Below are 19489 nucleotides of genomic sequence, written 5' to 3' on the forward strand. Positions count from 1 at the left end.
CCACGGGTCCCTTGACCCGCGGCGGATGCCAGCCCGCCCGTTCCCAGGACCCGCGCATGCCCGGCCCCGGAGCCTGTCCCCGCCGGACCCGCGGCATGCCCTGGCGGCCTGTCCCTTGACCAGTGGCAGACGCCTGCCCGCGGGACCGTAACCCGGGACCCGCAGCGGACACCTGCCCGCCCGTCCCGGGACGCTCGCGGCGGACGCCTGCCCTCCGTCCCGGGTGGGATGCTCAGCGGACGCTTCCTGCCCGTCCCGGGACGCCGGCGACGCCTGGCCGGCCCGTCCGGGACGGCCTCGTGCCCGGACCCGTGCCCGGGCCGTCCGGGACCGGCGGCGACGCCTCCGGGCCGGTCCCGGGACCCACGGCCGGACGCCGCCGCCGTCCCGGGACCCGCCCTCGGCGAGCCCTGGGCAAACCCGCCCGTCCCGGGACGCTCGCGGACCGCCTGCGCGTCGGGACGCTCGGACGGAGCCTGCCCGCCCGTTCCGGGGGACGCTCGGGGGCGTTTCTGCCCGCCCGTCCCCGGGACGCTCGGCGGACGCTGCGCCGTCCCGGGACGCTCGGCGGACGCGATTGCCGCGTCCCGGACGCTCGGCGGACGCCTGCCGCCGTCCCGGGACGCTCGCGGGACGCCTGCCCGCCGTCCGGACGCCGGTCGGACGCCTGCCCGCCGTCCGGGACGCTCGGCGGACGCCTGCCCGCTCCCGTACCCGGCTCGCGGAACCCGCCTGCCCCCGACCCGGTGACCCCGCGCGCCCGCCGCCCGCCCTTCCCGGGACCCCACGGCGACGGCCTGCCTCCCGTCCCGGGACGCTCGCGGCACCTGCCCGCCCGTCCCGGGACGCTCGGCGGACGCCTGCCCGCCCGTCCCGGGAGCCTCGGTCGGACGCCTGCCCGCGCCGTCCCGGACGCCGTGCGGAACTCCTGCCCGCCCGTCCCGGGACGCTCTGCGGACCCGCCTGCCCGCCCGTCACGCGGTGAGCGCTCGGCGGACGCCTGCCCGCCCGTCGCGGACGCTGCGGCGGGACGCCTGCCCCGGCCCGTCCCGGGTCGCCGGGACGACGCCTGCCCGGCCGGCGTCCCGGACGCTCCGCCGGGCCTGCCCGGCCCACCGCCCGGGACGCTCCCGGGCGGACGCCTGCCCGGCCCGTCCCGGGACGCCTCGGCCCGGACCCGCCTGCCCGGGACCGTCCCGGACCGCTCGGGGTCGGAACGCCTGCCCGCCCGTTCCCGGGACGCCTCTGGCGGACGCCTGCCCGCCCGTCCCGGGACGCTCGGCGGACGCTTCCTGCCTTGCCCGCCCGTTCCCGGGCGGGACGCTCGGCGGACGCCTGCCCGCCCGTCCCGGGACCCGGCTCGGCGGACGCCTGCGGCCGGCCGTCCCCGGGACCCGGCCCGCGGACGCCTGCCCGCCCGTCCCGGGAACCGCTCGGCGGACGGCCTGACCCGCCCGTCCCGGGACCCGCCTCGGACGCCTGCCCGGGCCCGCCCGGGACTCCGGTCGGACGCCTGCCCGCCGTCCCGGGACCGCTCCGGGCGGACGCCTGCCCAGGGCCCGTCCGGGACCTCGGCCGGCGCCTTGCCCGCCCCGTCCCGGGACGCTGGCCGGGACGCCTGCCCGGCCCGTCCCGGGAACGGCCTGCCCGCGGACCGTCCCTGGGCGCCGCCCGTCCGGGAACCCGCGGCGGACCGCCCTGCCCGCCCGTCCCGGGTCCGGGACCTCGGCGGAAACCGCCTGCCCGCCTTCCCGGGACCGCTCCCGGGGCGGAAAAACCGGCCTGCCCGCGTCGGCGGACGCCGCCCGCCCGTTGCCCGGGACCCGCTCCGGGCCGGACGCCTGCCCGCCCGTCCCGGGAACCGCTCGGGGACGGACCGCCTGCCCCGCCTCCGTCCCGGGACGCTCGGCGGACGCCCTTGCCCCCCGTGCCCGGGACGAATCCCGGGGCCGGAACGCCTGGGCCCGGCCCGTTCCCCGGGACGCCTCGCGGACGCCTGCCCCGGCCCGTTCCCGGGACCGCTCGGCGGACGCCTTGCCCGGCCCGTCCGGGACGCCTTCGGTCCGGACCCGCCTTGCCCGGCCCGTCCGCGGGACGCTGCGGCGGACGCCTGCCCGCCCGTCCCGGGACGTAACTCGGCGACACGCCTGCCCCCGTCTCCCGGGACGCTCGGCGGACGCCTGCACGCCGTCCCGGGAACGCTCGGCGGGACGCCTGCGCCGTCGGGAACGCCTTCGGCGGACGCCTGCCGCCGTCCCGACGTCCCGGGACGCTCGGCGGAACGCCTGGCCCTGGCCCGTCCGGAACGCCTCGGCCCCCGGACCCGCCTGCCCGCCCGTCCCGGGACGCTCGGCGGAGACGCCTGCCCGCCCGCAAGGACCCGCGGCGGACAGCCTGCCCGCCCGTCCCGGGACGGCTCGGCGGTACTCCTGGCCCGCCCTTCCCGGACGCTCGGCCGACGCCTGCCCGCCCTCCCGGACGCTCCCGGGGAGACCCCGCCTGGCCCGCCCAGTCCCGGACCTCGGCCGGACTCCTGCCCGCCCGTCCCATGGGAACGCTCGGGGGACGGCCTTGCCCGCCCCCGTCCCGGGACCGCTCGGCCCGGACGCACTTCCCCGCCCTCCCGGGACGGCCCCCCTCCCGGCGGACGGCCTGCCCGGCCCGGTCCCTGGACCGCCTTCGGCCCGGACCCCTTGCCCTGGGCCCTGCCTCGTCCCGGTACGCTCGCGGACGCCTGCCCGCCCTTCCTCGGGACGCTCGGCGGACGCCTGGCCCCCCGCCCGTCCCGGGACGCTCGGCGGAGCGCCTGCCAACGCCGTCCCGGACGCTCGGGCGGACGCCTGCCCCGCCCTTCCCGGGACGCTTCGGCGTAAGCCCTGCCCGCCCCGTCCCGGGAGCTCGGTCGACGCCTGCCCAGCAACCGTCCCGTGCGCTCGGCGTAAGCCTGCCCGCCCGTCCCGGGACGCTCGGCGGGGAAAAAACCGCCTTTGCCCGCCCGTCCCGGGAACCCCGCGGCGGAGACGCCTGCCCCCCGTCCCGGGACGCTCGGCGGACGCCTGCCCGCCCTCCCCGGGAACCTCGGGCGGACGCCTGCCCGCCCGTCCCGGACGCGCGGCGGGCCTCGCCCGCCAGTCCCTGCACAGTATAATAGCTATTCTCTACCTTAGAACCAGAATATGCCACTGCATCCTCTCAATTCTCCTGGGGATTCTCTGAATCTTCAACTTCTTTTCCTTGCACTCCACCAATCCTACTTAATCCTCTCTTCCTTCTCCTGGCACCTCCACTAATCCTACTGAATCCTCTCAATTTTCTTGGGGCTTCTCCCAATCCTGTTTCTACTCCTGGCACCTACACAAATCCCCTCATTTTTTTCACCGTTTCTATATTCCCCCCCTTTTCTTTTCCATCCACCAATCAATAAAACTCTAAGAAAACATTTTAACATATTTATTTTGGTTCTAGTTCAATTTCCTTCAAGGATTAACAAAAAAAACTCATTACAAAATAAACATCTTCCTCAAAATTTCCACATCTTATCCGTCTGAATGAGGTCAGTGCAGTCTTCATCACGCCATTTCTTCAAGGTCCACAGAAGCTTCTGCAGTTTTCAGTTGCTCTCCTCCATTCGTCTTTATTTTTCCTGGAGCTTCTTTAAATCAGAGACCATTTTCTCCTTCGTTCCTCGCAGCCATCCAACCTCATCATCCATCTGGTCGTTCCGTTCGCTCTGGACACCAGTCTTTTTCTTCAGCGACTCCAGGCGACCATTTCCTTCCTCTAGAAGGCATGCCAGCTCCTTCCTCTTGAGTTTCGCTCTCTCAGCTTCACACTGGAGTCCAGACTTTTCCTTCCAACAGGTCCTCCAAAGCTTTCTGCAGGCGCTTCAACCTCAGCTCCAAGTCTTTCCTGTCGGATTCCCACTTTTCGCTTGAGTCTTTTTGTTCCTGGATGAGCCTCGCTATCCGCGCCGCTTCTGCCATCTTTACCTGCACGTCTTTCTCCTTCTGTCGTAGCAGTTTCTCGAGCCCCTCAAGCAGGCAGTTTACGTCTGACCACTGCCCACACAGTTCCCTTATCCTCTCACAAAGGGCATCGTTCCTCTGACCAATATCCTTCACGTTGTTCTTCACATGCTGGTTTTCTTCGGCCATCTTGACGATCTTGTCTTCCAGCTGCCGTTTCTCCCTCTTCTCTTTATCGTTCCAGCTTCGAGCGAGTGGGCCCTCTCTTGCAAGGCCTGCGTTCTTCCCTTCCACCCGCCTTCTGCGTCTCTTCTTGGTAGTCGAGCCTCTCTTGTAGCAGAAGAATTATGGTCCTGTCCAAGTGCACGCGCTGCTCTCTCTGGTACTGAATGGCGTCTCGCATGGCCGCAATTCTCTCGTTCAGTTCCTTTTCCTTAGGCTCTTCAGCTCCATCATCATCAGTCAGGAGAGAAATCTCGCCAGCGAATAGGCAGCCACACCAAACAAGATCACTATTCTTCCGGATTTCCAACAACATCTGGACAATAACGTCCTGATAACACCTGCTGCCAAGGCCAGGTAAGGCCACGTTTTCTTCAAACTGAAATCCATATCTGAAGTATTCAGTTCATATACTCTCCTCTCTCTCACTCTCGATTTTTCGTTGATTTTCTGTATTCCACGAGAGAAATTTTGGTTTATCGAAATATAGCAGGAAAGATTCTGAATATTAATTATGTCTTGTCTCTTGGTGTTATAAATTGCTGAAATCTCTCTCTCTCTCTCTCTCTCTCTCTCTCTCTCTCTCTCTCTCTCTCTCTCTTTTTCTTGCCCCGAAGGTCCGTAATTCTTCATTTGTTCCTTCATTTAGGTTTAAGGCTTTGCATTCAATAAGTTGAGAGAGAGAGACCGTATTTTTGCGTAGAAAAACAGAAAAATAGAGAATCTAATGTGTGTACTACCATGCTTAGTGTATAATGCTTCAATTGAGGTTTATATTAATATTATTCATTCTGTCTATCTACTATCTATCTATTATCTATATATATAATATATAATATATATATTATATATATATATAATAATATCATATATATATATAATATATATGTTACGATCATTATTGAAAATTGCCGATTATTGAAAATCGGCAATAGAAATGCCTATTATTGAGAATGAGCAAGCGATTTGCCGATTATATAAAATGAGCAATTTTTCTTGCCTAGTATTTAAAATCAGCAGGGTTTCAAAACTCGCAAAGACATTTTGCCGAATATTGATAAATCGACTACTATACCATCTGTAATTAATGGGTGAAGAAATTTTGTGAATAGAATATAATATATTGACACTATTTTTAACTTTTAATGTTTTATCCGATTCTAATCTCTTTTGTTAATGGCAGTTTGGCCATTTATAAGTAAGTTTTAGTAGCCTAATGCCTTGTTACTATCACCAACAATTGTTATCAACTTGTAAATGGGAGTGAAGGTGTGAAGTGAAACATACGGTACTCATGATAATTCTCTCGACAAATACATAGATTAGTTACGGAATTCTTTTCATCCTATACAACAGTTCTTGGCGAATATCGAATAATCCTCATGGCTTCAGCGATGGAAGTAAAAGAAAAATTCGAGGGAAGGTTACGGACCATCGTTGAAGGAAAAGGGAAGAACACAAGACTGTTCTCGCTTGAAAAAGTGAAAGATATTATATCAAGGTTATCAAAGGATCTAGACAGTGATGCTATCACCACTATTGATTATAACTATCGTTCAAGATATGAGATTCTTAAGGTTGGTGAAACGGAATGTTTGATAAAGAAAAGAACAGATGGGGAAGAACATTATAAATACGTAGCAGCGTTTGAGGAAGTGTATGGTGCAATAGAAAAGGCACATAAAGATGTTGGTCATGGTGGCGAGAAGAAAACTTTATTTGAAGTTAAAAAGAAATGGTCTAACATAACTATGGAATATTGTAACCTGTTTATTAACTTTTGTGTAGAGTGTCATTTAAAAAGAGTCGGAAGCAACCAAAAGGGCTTGTCGTGAAACCAATTAGAAGCCACTCATTTTTATCGAGGTGCCAAATTGATATAATAAATTTTCAGTCACTTCCTGACGGGGATTATAAATACATCCTAACTTACGTTAATCATTTTACCAAATTTTGTGTGTTAAGCCCCCTTAAATCTAAAAGAGCAGAAGAGGTAGCTCAGACACTTCTACCTGTGTTTTTAACATTCGGTGCTCCCGCAGTACTGCAAAGTGACAACGGTAGGGAATTTGTGAATTCTGTGATATCCGAGTTATCAACACTTTGGCCACAATTGCAGCTAGTGACAGGTCGGCCAAGGCATCCCCAAAGCCAAGGAGCAGTGGAGCGACTCAATGGTGTAATCCAGGATAAATTGAAGATGTGGATGCGAGAGAATAATTCCAAGAAATGGAGTATTGGCTTAAAATTTGTTCAGTGGCAAGTAAATATCTCGAAGCATGAGACAACGAAACATACACCATTTAAGGCCACCTTTGGAGAAGAACCGTCAGTTGGTCTTTCTTCAACAAATCTTCCTGAATCAGTTTTGGATGGCATATGCTACGAAGAAGATCTTGACAAGGTAAATATTAAATAATCTATTAAAAAAGATAAACTGATAATGCACTTTGAAACTGAATTTTTCATACACTATTCTAATGGAGTGCACTTAATCTTCTTCCTTCTCATTTCTCCAAAAATCATAAGTTGAAAGACCTAATTTACTGTGTTAACAAGTCTTTACATATTTTGTAATTTTCCATTTCCTAAAGCTTCAGGTTTTAGAAAGCATAGTAATACTAAAATTCTTTAAGTCATATGCCTAGTTACAATCAGAAAAGTATGATATGAGCTAACGACCTATTATTTTCAGTTCTTCAGCGAGGACGGTAATTATGGCGAAAGGGAAGACGATGAAAGTAGGAAAACAGAACAGCAACTTGAAGATGAAGAGGTTCCAGAGCAACCTGAAAGTGAAAAGGGTTTGAAGTGTATTGAAGAAAGGGTTAATGCCATCGAAGCTATACGGGAAAATGTCGACATTAGTCAGGCTCAATCCGCATCAAAGATGATCCGTAGGGGTATGAGGATGCAGGAATCACTGCAGGTAGAAGACAACGCTACTCTAAGAATTCCAGACGTTGATCGGGGTCCTTTAGACCCTAAAAACTTACTAGTAGTTGTGCTGTCCAAGGAAAATGACATGCATCGTTTAGGGTGCAAAGAAGGCACCTTAAATTCTTGCTTCACTAGAGCTGATTTAGATAAAATTGGTGAAAAACTACTTAAAGTGGCTGATGTACCAGACATGAACGTTACTCTCAGAGCTGTGGTAACTCGATCCACTGGTGGCCAAGGTTACCAGAAATGTAACTGCAAATTAGATTGTATTTCTCTAAGATGTAGCTGTAGTAGAAAGAAAATGAAGTGTAACTCTAGGTGCCATCCTAGCAACAGCTGTAAGAATGTTTAGTTTTTATTTTGTTTCTTTATATAAAATAGATATAGATTTGTTAATTTTTTATAGTCGGTGAATTATTTGCAAATTATTTGGTGAAGGTTGATAAGTCAGTATTCTAATAATATAGTTATGTTACAAAAATAAATTGTATTATCTGTTTTCAGTGTTTATTTGAATTTCCAAATTAATTGCTTATGAAGAAAAAATCGGATATTAGAATTAAAAAATAGATGATGGCTGTTATAAAATGCGTGTATTACAGTAAACATTCTTAAACTGTTATTAAACTAGAGAGTCATTATGGTCTACATTAGTTTGCTTAGAGCTTAGAATGGACCTTCCAGCTGTCAAAATTGAATACTGGTTGTTTGAAACACTTAGGTTACAATATTTTCAATATTCGGCAACGTTATCAATATTCAGCAAAAACGTGTTGCCTAATATATAAACTGAGCAATATTTTGCCCATTATTTGGCAGGGCCCTTGCAGGGCCCTTGCTGATTATCTAAAATAGGCAATTTTTGCCGATTTTCAATAATCGGCAATTTTCAATATTTAGCGTAACACACACACACACACACACACACACACATATATATATATATATATATATATATATCTATATATATATATAATATATATTGCCCCAAAGTTTTTTAGTCACCCTTTAGACATGCTGTCTACGCACGAGGAACGCCAAAGTACACGAATGAATCAAAAGTATACTGAAGCAGGAATGCGCACACCTGAAAGGGGACTATTGAGACCCACTCGTGGCAATAATGACAGCCCTTACGCAAGCTTACCGCACGTGCGCACGTGTGTGTGGGCGTAATATATGTGATGTTGCAACAGTACTAAGAGAGAGAGAGAGAGAGAAAGAAAATGGCTACGGTTGTTAATGATGATGTTTTTTCGGGATCACAAACCGTGACCAGGTAGTGTTTTTCTTCTTCTTCTTTTTAGCGTATTCAGGAACTTGACCTTTTTCTCTTTAAAGGAAATAGTGATGGCCACAGCTGTGAGTAAGAATAGACCAACGTGAAATGACTGTTAACAGTGTGTATTTTATAATTCATTACATTTTACGAGTATCTGTTTATTTATTTAATTATTTGTCCACTTATTTTTTTTTTCTTTCCAATTACTAGTCTCTTCTGTCTGTTTATCTGTTACCTTCTGTTACTACTTTCTAATGAACACCATAATATTCTTTGGAAGCTTGAATTTCAAGTCAGTGGCCCCTTTGGTGGGCTTGTTCCATATGAATACGGTTTATAGAACCCCCTTTCCTTTCTACCTTTTTCTTATTTTTCCGGCCCTGGGCAAGAACAGGACCTCTGGTTGCCCGTCCCAACTGTCCCTAACAATTCGCACGTCCGTCAACAATCATTATGCCAATGAGTAACTTGAATTATTGGGTAATAATAATTCACTGACATAGAACTCGTGCGTAACGCTGGCCACTTGTTTCTTAGGATATGTAGACACCGGATGTCTGATACCATTAAGAAGTTTTCTGTTTCCTGATTTCGTGAGCTAGTTTATCGTCCGTTCTATTTTAACCTTTTTAGCCTTTCTAGGGGAACGTTGTAGTCTCAAAGTTAGTATTATTATTATTCTAAAGATGAACCTCATTCATATAGAATAAGCCTACCACCACAGGGTCCAGGGACTTGAAATTCAAGCTTCCAAAGAATAGTATTCTGCCGTTTATTGGAAAGAAATAATAACGGAAGGTAATGAGATATACAGAATGAAGAGATAACCAAACACACACACACACACACACACACACACACAGAGTTTCATTAGCGACTTGTGTTTGTGATGGTTAATTTGTCAGAACTAATTTTCACAAGCAATTTATAATTGTTACCAAAAGTCCCCCTATTCAAATGATTCTTCAATGAATTCTTTAGTTCAATTGAACGTTTGCAACAAGTATGCACCCACTAATACAGTCCGTATCTTTTTTTGTTTGATCTCTCTCTCTCTCTCTCTCTCTCTCTCTCTCTCTCTCTCTCTCTCTCTCTCTCTCTACCGGTTTTTTTTTTTACCTCTATGGCAATAAATTCGGGGATTTTCCTTTATTTACCCTTTTGTCTAATGAATTCTCTCTCTCTCTCTCTCTCTCTCTCTCTCTCTCTCTCTCTCTCTCTCTCTCATCTTGCCCCTAAGGTCTGGAATTCTTCATTTGTTCCTTCATTTAGGCTTAAGGCTTTGCATTCGATATAAGAGAGAGAGTGTGTAATTTTGTGTAGAAAAACGGTGTATTGGTATATTTACATATGACAGTGCATGTGAAATTACTCCGTTTGGAATAGGAAAGCTAATGTGTGCGTACCATTCTTCGTGCATAATGCTCTAATTGAGGTTTTTATTAATATTAATTAAGTCCATCATTTTATAAGGTCCATCTATATATATATATATATATATATATATATATATATATATTAATATATATATATATATATATATATATATATATATATATATATATATATATATATCATATAATATATATATATATATATATATATATATATATATATATATATATATGAATATATATATATATATATATATATATATATATATTATATAATAATATTATGTATGTATGTATGTATGTATGTATCTATGATATAATGTACCAAAGACTAGTCACATTTTAGACATGCTGTCTACGAACGAGGAACGCCAAAGTACACATATGAATCAAAAGTACTAAAGCAAAACTGCACATACCTGAAAGGGACTATTGAGACCCACCACTCATGGCAATAGTGATAGCCCTTACGAAAGCATACCGCGCATGGGCAAGTGTGTGCGTGTGTGTGTAATATATGTGATGTTGCAACATTGCCAAGAGAGAGAGTGAAAATGGCGACAGTTATTAATGATGATGTTTTTCAGGATTACAAACAGTGGCCGGGTAATTTTTCTTTTTATTTTTTCGACATCGCGTATTCAGGAACCCTTTTCTCCTTAAAGGAAATAGTGGTGGCCACAGCTATGAGTGAAAATAGATCAACATGAAATGACGGTCTGAACAGACCACGGTACCGACGAAGATAGGGCGGCTATTTACCGCTATCTATACTATGGTGCCTCCACATGTATGCATTTGAATTGATATTTATACTTGTCAATCGCAATGTATGTGGTGTGATAGGGTGAACGTCAGCTTTCTAAACGTGTGTGTGTGTGTGTGTCCATGAATTGTGTAGACAGCATGCCTGGTGGAATAGTTCCGCCTATTTGAGCATACCGGGACATGACGTCACGCATAACAGATGAGATGCACATAAATGGCTGCGCCCATTGTGCAATAGAAAATTGGTTGTAACAAGAAAACTCCCCTTTCCAAAAAAAATTTTCACTTGGGTACTTAAATGGAATAATACCACATATGGAACATCTGAAATGCAACCAGAAGTTCCCCTTTAAGGTCCGCACCGTGGGAAAATTGTCCATTTTACTTAGAACCGAAGGAGAAAATGTCATTCCTCTTATCAATTTATCTATTCCGTTGAAAAAACAATAAACTCCGTGATGACTCAACTGCATCACAGGAAAAATAAATCATAGCTAGTACCGAAATATACCCAAAAAAGGTAATTGGACATGAGACTATGCAAATCTTAAGCAAGAATACTACATAGAGATTTACTTACACAATTAACAAATAATAATAATAATAATAATAATATTCTTAATACCGAGTTCTATTCATTAGATAAATGAAGAAACAAACCAAATCGTCAGACTTGATTATAATTCACTTATATCACCAATTTTAACATCAAAGTTAAATGAGGATCAAAATTGGGATATGAGTATATATTCGCTCATTTGCCAGAAGAGTGTCTTAATTCAAAAATTGTTATATTTCGGGAAAAGCAATCTGAAATTGAAATTCTCTGTACTCTGTCCATTTATATTTAGATGATTCTTTTACTGAGCTGTTTTAATGACAAATACAAATAAGAATATTTTACCACAATATGGAATAAAGAAGAGGCTATCTGCTGGTATCAATAGCTCCAAACACATTTTTTGAGTTGTGTCACTCTTCTGGCAAATGAGCGATGGTGCGACTGACAGTTCTACTTTTTACACGTGGATGTTCACCCTTCTAACAGTCGTGGGGGTGAACTGACAGGTATTACTGTCCCTTTTATCCAGGTATTGCTGTGGTAACTATCCATTTGATCCAGGTAATATTGTAGTGACTGTCCCGTTTATCCAGTGTTCTGTGGTGACACTCCCTTTCATCCAGGTATTACTGTGCTGTCAGTCACCTTTAACCAGATATTATTGTGGTGACTGTCCAGGTATTACTATGCTGTCCCTCCCTTTTGTCCAGGTATTACTGTGGTGACAGTCCTTTTATCCAGGTATTACTGTGAAGACTGTCCCTTTTATCCAAGTATTACTGTGAAGACTGTCTCTTTTATCAAGGTATTACTGTGCTACAATTAACGAGGAAATTTGCATTTGAACGAATTGAAAAAAAAAACGCCTTATATCTAGCACGTCGGGCTTGGCCAAAATACGTTTTTTTTTTTCCTATATAATAAAACGCCCCCCCTCCCCCTTTGATATGGAAAGCTGGGTATTTGGGTGGGTGAATAATCATTGACTTATTTCACCTATCAGGGGATCCTAACTTAGGATGCCAGGAGGATTCGCTCTCATGAGCGTCCCCCCAACCTGCTCTAATTTATGGAACTGTGAATTAAAATAACAGGGTTGCAACTCAATGTAACCAAGTCAAAGGCACAGAAGGCCTTACATAGCCAGACTTTTTTTGCCGCCTCCTGGACTACAACTTAACCTAACTTTGGGAACTTAACATTAAAAATTATCGGCTGGGAATCTACCCTTACCTAACCTGAACTAAACCTTAGGTATCAGGTCATAGCCTAGTAGACCACTAACACAAGCCTAAGTTACGAGGTCCTTACTTAACTAGTGCATGTTGCACTTTAATACCCTTCATTAAAGTATCATGGACCATTTAAAACATATCTTTGTATCACTTCCCCACCCCCCACCCCAAAACAGTTTACCCTTTTCAGAATCAGAACCTACAGATACTACAGGTTGCCATGGCAATGTTAAATACCTCCTTGTATGCCTATTTCGCTCTTGTATTTTCACCCGCCTAAAATACTTATACCAAATTACCAATATCCGCTGTAGTCCGCAACAATTTTGGGATATAGCCTATAGAGTTTCAGTAGCCTTACGCTGATCATTTGTTCCCGAAACGAATAGGAGGTAAAACTGCATAGAAAAACGCCAACTGCCATAGTCTAGCTCGCCGCGGAATATTTATATAGACCTACTAATACCTTTTCATTCACAAGGCAACTGATGTCCAGTAAAATATAAATTAATTGATTTCTACCATACCCGCATCCTTCAGTTGTAAAATTGCTGCAGGAACTTAAGCGAAATTACTTGGTCTTGAAGACACTCAACAAACCATCTTGTAAATGAAATCCCATCAGTTTACGTTCTCAGATCAATCTGCTGATATTATATAAGTAGAAAGTTATCTTCACCTCTTTCATACACTGTTAAATAAAATTACTGACGTGAATAGTTGTAGAACAGGAGTCTCTTTATAATGAAAGTTTGCTTCATCACTGACGTCGGGCGGACGACACACAAAACAGCAGAAACCGCAAGACTTCTTTTGAAATGCTATAGATGTAAACACATATACAAGTGAAGCTTCTATATTATTATGTGATGGAAAATCATTTACGGTAAAATATAAAAAGATAGATTACCTTCTGGTAGTGTTATTAAAATGAATTTGTGCTGGACTCGTCATCCAGATATCCCATGTATACTGTAAAGAAGTGTAACAGGGTGTTTTGCCTCGGCCACCGATCGAGTGTTACACACACACACAGAGTTTTCATGTTAAGGCAAAATGAGAAGTCAGTGATTAATAAAATAGGAGATAAATGACAACTTTTTGAACGTTCCGTGAATTATCAGAAAAGGCCTATTTCAACTTAATATCGAATAATAGTTGTTTTTATGTTCTGTTTACGTCGCCCTGACCGGATCTCCCCAAGAGTGACATTTCAGAATTTCCTTGTTAAACAATTCCAACGCTACCTTTGATGTCTAAAACTGAAAAAAATATAGCATACATACTGCATATAGCTGCTGTTACAACCCTGATATAGAGATACATTACTGTTTTTCTACTTTGTAATGCTGGCGGGACCCGGTCAAAAAGAGATCAGCATGTAAACAAGATCCGAAAAAGGGCAGCCAGGATCAGGAGAGTAACGCTATGCATAAGTCATAAGTTATGCCACCTGTAACGGAGTGAAGGAACAATAAAGCTGTGAGTACTTTACACGAAGTGTGTATTTAATCCACCTTGAGCCCGCGAAAGTATTAATTAAGTTATGACAATTGTCTTCTTAGGCTTGTACAGCAGCTTCAGGTTAGTTTTCACAAGAGCGCCGCCAACGACGAAACCCCACTTGAAGAAGACTCATCAAGTTATAATCCAAGAAGAGGAATCGAATGATGAAGAGTCACTTGATTTTAGATGTATAGTAAACAAGAGTGTTGTTCAATCTTATGTTGTTAGTTGTCAATTGAATCATAAGCCATTTTTATTTGAAATTGACACCGGTTCAGCTATTTCTACAATAAAGTATGATGATTTCAAGAAGTTAAATTGGACATTACTGAACTGTAGAACTAAATTGCAGGGTTATAACCAAGTGCCAATCAAAGTTTTTGGGAAGGTCAAAGTTTCAAATTTTCAATACAAACAGCAAAATCATTCAGATGTTGAATTCATAATTGTTGGGTCAGACTCCCCACATAACTTGATTGGTAGGAATTTAATAGATAAGTGCAATATAATTAATGTCCATCAGTTAAATATAACAGATTTTGTGGAAAACTATAATGTAGATAGTTTGAAACCTATTAAGAACTTTCAAGCCCGATTGTATCCTAAAGTTGGTCATGTTCCTGTTTTTCAGAAGGTCCACATGGTGCCACTGACGTTACGCAGTGAGGTTGAGAGAGTGCTGCAAGAGCTTGAAAAAAATAAGATTATAGAAAGAGTAGAATTCTCAGATTATGCCTCGCCAATTGTTACTGTCAGGAAGCAGAATGGATCCCTTAGGGTTTGTGGGGATTTTCGTAAAATAAATAAAATTCTTCATGAATCTAAATTCCCATTACCTAATATGTCAGGATTAATTTCCAATGTGTCTGGATATAAGTATTATACCAGACTTGATCTCAAGAATGCTTATTTGCAAATGGAAGTTGCTCCAGAAGACCGTAAATATTTGGTACTTAACACACATTTGGGTCTATATAGATATTTACGGTTACCATTTGGTATCTATTCCGCTCCTGCAATATTTCAGAAGTTCATTTCCCACTTGTTAGCTTCTTATGATTTTGCTTATCCATATCTGGATGATATTGTTATAGGTGGAGACTCACCAGCTGAACATGATAAACTTGCAACTAGCGGAGAGAAGAGCCCCATTAACTGTCGTTTTTGGTCTGTTTCTTTGTTTAGTTTTAAAGAGGTTAACTTTACTGAACACTCGTTCGCATTCAGCATTAGAGTGCGGCAAGCAAAGAGCAGTTAGAGCAAAACTGGCTAGGTCTGAAAAGCTAGACTCTTTTTGGGACACTTCTCCCCAGAACTTATCAGGTGATTCATTAACGAGATGTTTAAGTTCATTTTGCAATATGGGAAACATTCTCCATTGATCATCCAGCTTTGGAAGTAGTGAGTGGTCATCTGGGGGTACAATCAGGGGAAGCTCAGAAGCAAGAGGGGAGGGGATTCTTCTCTTAATTCTGATGAGAGGGCATTTTTTGGACAGAGGCAGTTTAACTTTGACAGGACACCATCATTGAAATTATACCTCTCCTTTATTTCTGTGCATGCCACTACAAGGAAACTTCTACACCTCTGAAAAAACTCCTGCTGTTGAGCTTTCTTTTCCTGTATGGAGGGGTTTTTTAATCCCTGCATAACTTTAACTCCTAGGTACATACATTTGGCTGTCACTAAGATGCCTGTCATGTCTTTCAGGATTTACAGTATTTACATCAGTTTTCATTACATAGGTCCTGTCCATAAATGAAAGAAGAAGGTCTCTGAATAGCATGGACACTTTATCATGGAGAACTGTTATCACTGCTTTATCTAACTGGAAAAATTTGTTGAACTCAGTAAACTTTGGAAGAACCCAGTCAAGGAACATGAAAGGATCATGAAGGGAGTTGATAATCAACTCTGTTGCTAATAGTTTCTCAGCGAACCACTTCTCCGAGAAAAATAGCTTCAGTGCCTCCCACTGTTCCAATAGCTTTGAACCACGTTACAATTGGAGACAAGCGGATTTGTAATTATATACTTATCAACACCTTAGAATTATCGTACAAACTGTACGATTATGGAAAATGCTATCGTACCAAGGCCGTTTTTATCGTACATGTACGACAATTATCGTACGTGTGGCAACACTGCTCCTGCCTCTCCGCTTCAGAAAACGTAGGATGGGAAAAATGTCGTACAACAAATATGATTACCTATGGAAAATTTATGTAAAACGCAACGAAACGAAAGGATATCAAAACATCGTATTTTTCGTGATATTTTCATTGCAGATACTTTCACAAAAAATCATTTTTGACCCACTTACAGGTTAGCTAGAGCACTAATATTTTACGTCTGGCTGTGGCACACATCAATGTTACCATAAATGAGTGAAACTCGATTTCGCCCACCGACCTCAAAATTGTCGTATTTCAGGCGGTCCCCTTAAACCAGAATTCCACCTACTGAAAGGAGCCCATAAAAGCGCCAAAGTGTAGAAAGTAAATACTCTATTTCAGAGACTAAACTGTCTCTCTCATCAGGTAAGGGATGAATGAGAAAAGTTAGAGAAAAAAGCGGTATTTATATCAAGAGGTCATAGGTCAGGCGTTTCAAGTCACCCCGGTTGACAATTTCTCTTTATTCTTTTTAATCGCTGGTTGGAGGAAGATTTTATCTGTAATATCTCCATCTCACGCAACCTTTGCGTTATTCATTGGTTTTATTTCTTTAATCAAAGCTGATTCTACCTGATGAGAGAGGCAGTTTGGTCTCTGAAATAGTATTTACTTCCTACATTCAGGCGTTTCTATGGGCTCCTTTCATTAGGTGGAATTCTGTTTTAACAGAACGTTTTTCACAGTCTCTCATATATATATATATATATATATATATATATATATATATATATATACATATATATATATATATATATGTATATATATATATATATATATATATATATATATATATATATATATATATAGTATATATACATATGTATGTATGTATTATAGATATATATATATCATATTATAATATATAATTGGTACTATATATATATATATATATATAATAATATCTATACTAGACACATAAATTATTGCTCAGACCGAGAGAAAAAAGTACAATGAATGTTTCGGGAAACTAGAATCACTTCTACCAGACGGGAGTATTAATTAATTATGAGCAGAATTTTCTGCAAGACAACATGCAGCGTTACGTTTCAGGTCGTGCGAGACAACGGATCCTGACTTAATATACCGGCGATTTGTATCCAGGGATTTTAATAACGCTCCCGGAAGGAATTTCATATTACTTCATGGGGAAGTCCTCTCCTTCCTAAACGGAGAAATGATTATACCAGAGGTCGAGCCAAGAATTTGATAAGAAAAGGAAAATAAGATTGCTTTAAATATATAAGATAATATAGTCGGCTATATTTCATTAGTAAAGCCATGTTCTTTCGAGAGTGGCTGACATTCGAAGGTAAACATGGTAGCAGTTGCTGCTGAATTCATGCCTATACGTGAAAAATTATTTGTTTATAGAAGAATAAGCACAGCCTCACAGACGACATAAACCTTCAAACCAGACTTTTATACTTCATTGAATAAAAGTTCTAATCAAGGAATAACTGACCAGAATGTAACTGATTCCATCAAGAGGATCTGAATGAGACTATAAGGAAGAAATGGAAGGTTTTGGCACTGCTCATTAATAAATAAAATAAATAAAACGCTTTTATATGACTCACCAGTCTACAGTGAATGACTTAGCATTGGACTGGAATCATTTGAAGTAAACTCACCAAAATCTCCAATATTTTCAATTAACTCCATTAGAAGATTTTCCAGAAACTTAAATTTATTAGCTGAGGTATAGTTCATTTAATTCTGGACCTCCCCCTGTCATGATCTCGAATTCAGTCCCTGCTTAGAGCTTGATAGATTTCCACTATCAACACAGCCGCATTGCTCAAAATTCGAGGGATGGTGGGATCTGTGCCCCGTAGCTTCACCCGCCTTTTCCACCAGGTCCTCACGTGGGTGGAGTCTGGAGAGATTAGGCAGTGATCATGTGTGGGTATATTTTGGTGCGTCGAGCGACACGCTAAGGGAATGTAAGGATTCACCATAACCGCTGCTTCTTTGAACCCAGAGTAATCGGATTGTAGTGCTTGTCATTAAATAAATTTGAAAAAATTGTGTTTAAAGGTCTTTTTAACGATCGGAGGTCTCATTCCCCTCGTGTAGCTGTCTGTCTGTTTATACATAAACACTCTAACACACACATTATCTATATATTATATATATATATATATATATATATATATATATATATATATATATATACAGACAGACAGAAACAGACAGACAGACAGACAGACAGACAGACGAGACAGACAGACAGAGCAGACGGTACAGACAACAGACAGACGACAGACAGACAGACAGACAAGACAGACAGACAGACAGACAGACAGACAGAAGACAGACAGACAGACAGACAGACAGACAGACGTTAAGCCGTGATGCCTTTACCCAGCGCAGAACAGAGCGAGTTCATTAAGAATGATAAAACTTGTGGTGGTTAAGTAAATTACAGGTCATTATTCTTCCTTGTTGACTAATGTCCAGTCATAAACCGACGCACGGCATTTCTTGTGTTTTAAGGAGATTTCATTTTGCCAAAGAAGAAACTGGGAACAGTAATCTTAATTTTTCCTATTAGCTCTCTCTCTCTCTCTCTTCTCTCTCTCTCTCTCTCTCTCTCGCTCTCTCTCTCTCTCTCTCTCTCTCTCCTCTCTCTCTCTCTACTCTATATATATATATATATATATATATATATATATATATATATATATATATATATATATATTGTATAGTTACAGTAAGAACACGTACCTAGGGTTTACGCGTAATCCCCGTTTCACTCAGGTGATATTAAAGATATGTTGGTTGCTTGGATGGCTGACAATGACTCGCAAGAGTCTGGCCTGATTGGTGTGACAGCAAGAAGATCCTCCTCAGTCTCCATCCGAGCAATCACTTCCATCAGCAAAGACGAAGTAGTAAGTCCTACACGAGCCTCACAGAATATGGAGAGCACTTTATCCCGGAATGGAGAGCACTGTTTTTTCTGGAACTGAACAAACTTGATGCCCGTAGGCCATCTTGTGAGTCATTGTCAGCCATCCATGCAACCAACATATCTTTAATATCACCTGAGTGAAACGGGGATTACGCGTATTCACTGAACAATATTCAGGGATTACGCGTAATCCCTAAGTACGTGTTCTTACTGTAACATATATATGTTTACATATATATATATATATATATATATATATATATATATATATATGTTTACATACATATATATATGTGTATCTGTGCATACAATCTTGTATTTTGCTTTTAATTTCATATTTTCACTGGCATATGCGTATGTAGTATTTGTTTGTCCATTGCAGTGCACGCATATATTCTAATAATCAATGTTTTTATTATTTTTTCTGTTTATCATCGTTTTATCATTATTTTTTCTAAAATTTCATCTTTTCTCTGACTTGACCAACAGTATTCTTATTATTATGAAAGTAGTTTAACCAG

General features: G+C 44.2%; 2 protein-coding genes across 4 annotated transcripts in view; one reads left to right on the plus strand and one right to left on the minus strand.

Annotated features, from left to right (window-relative positions):
* Positions 1-19489, minus strand: part of LOC135203614 (uncharacterized) — a 383148-nt gene that overhangs the window by 290809 nt on the left and 72850 nt on the right. The gene's annotated exons all lie outside the window — the stretch shown is intronic.
* On the plus strand, positions 6240-7535 carry LOC135203325 (uncharacterized). Its single transcript, XM_064233068.1, has 2 exons — positions 6240-6591; positions 6883-7535. The coding sequence occupies exons 1-2, from the start codon at positions 6388-6390 to the stop codon at positions 7480-7482; spliced, it is 804 nt and encodes a 267-aa protein (XP_064089138.1). The 5' UTR covers positions 6240-6387; the 3' UTR covers positions 7483-7535.

This window comes from Macrobrachium nipponense, chromosome 36 (genome assembly GCF_015104395.2).
Source record: "Macrobrachium nipponense isolate FS-2020 chromosome 36, ASM1510439v2, whole genome shotgun sequence".
Lineage (NCBI taxonomy): Eukaryota > Metazoa > Arthropoda > Malacostraca > Decapoda > Palaemonidae > Macrobrachium > Macrobrachium nipponense.

Bases quoted from the DNA above. Each gene is read 5' to 3' on its own strand.
- LOC135203325 (XM_064233068.1), top strand. From the start codon at position 6,388: ATGTGGATGCGAGAGAATAATTCCAAGAAATGGAGTATTGGCTTAAAA. The intron at 6,592-6,882 runs GTAAATATTAAA...TATTATTTTCAG, and splicing joins ACGAAGAAGATCTTGACAAG to TTCTTCAGCGAGGACGGTAA.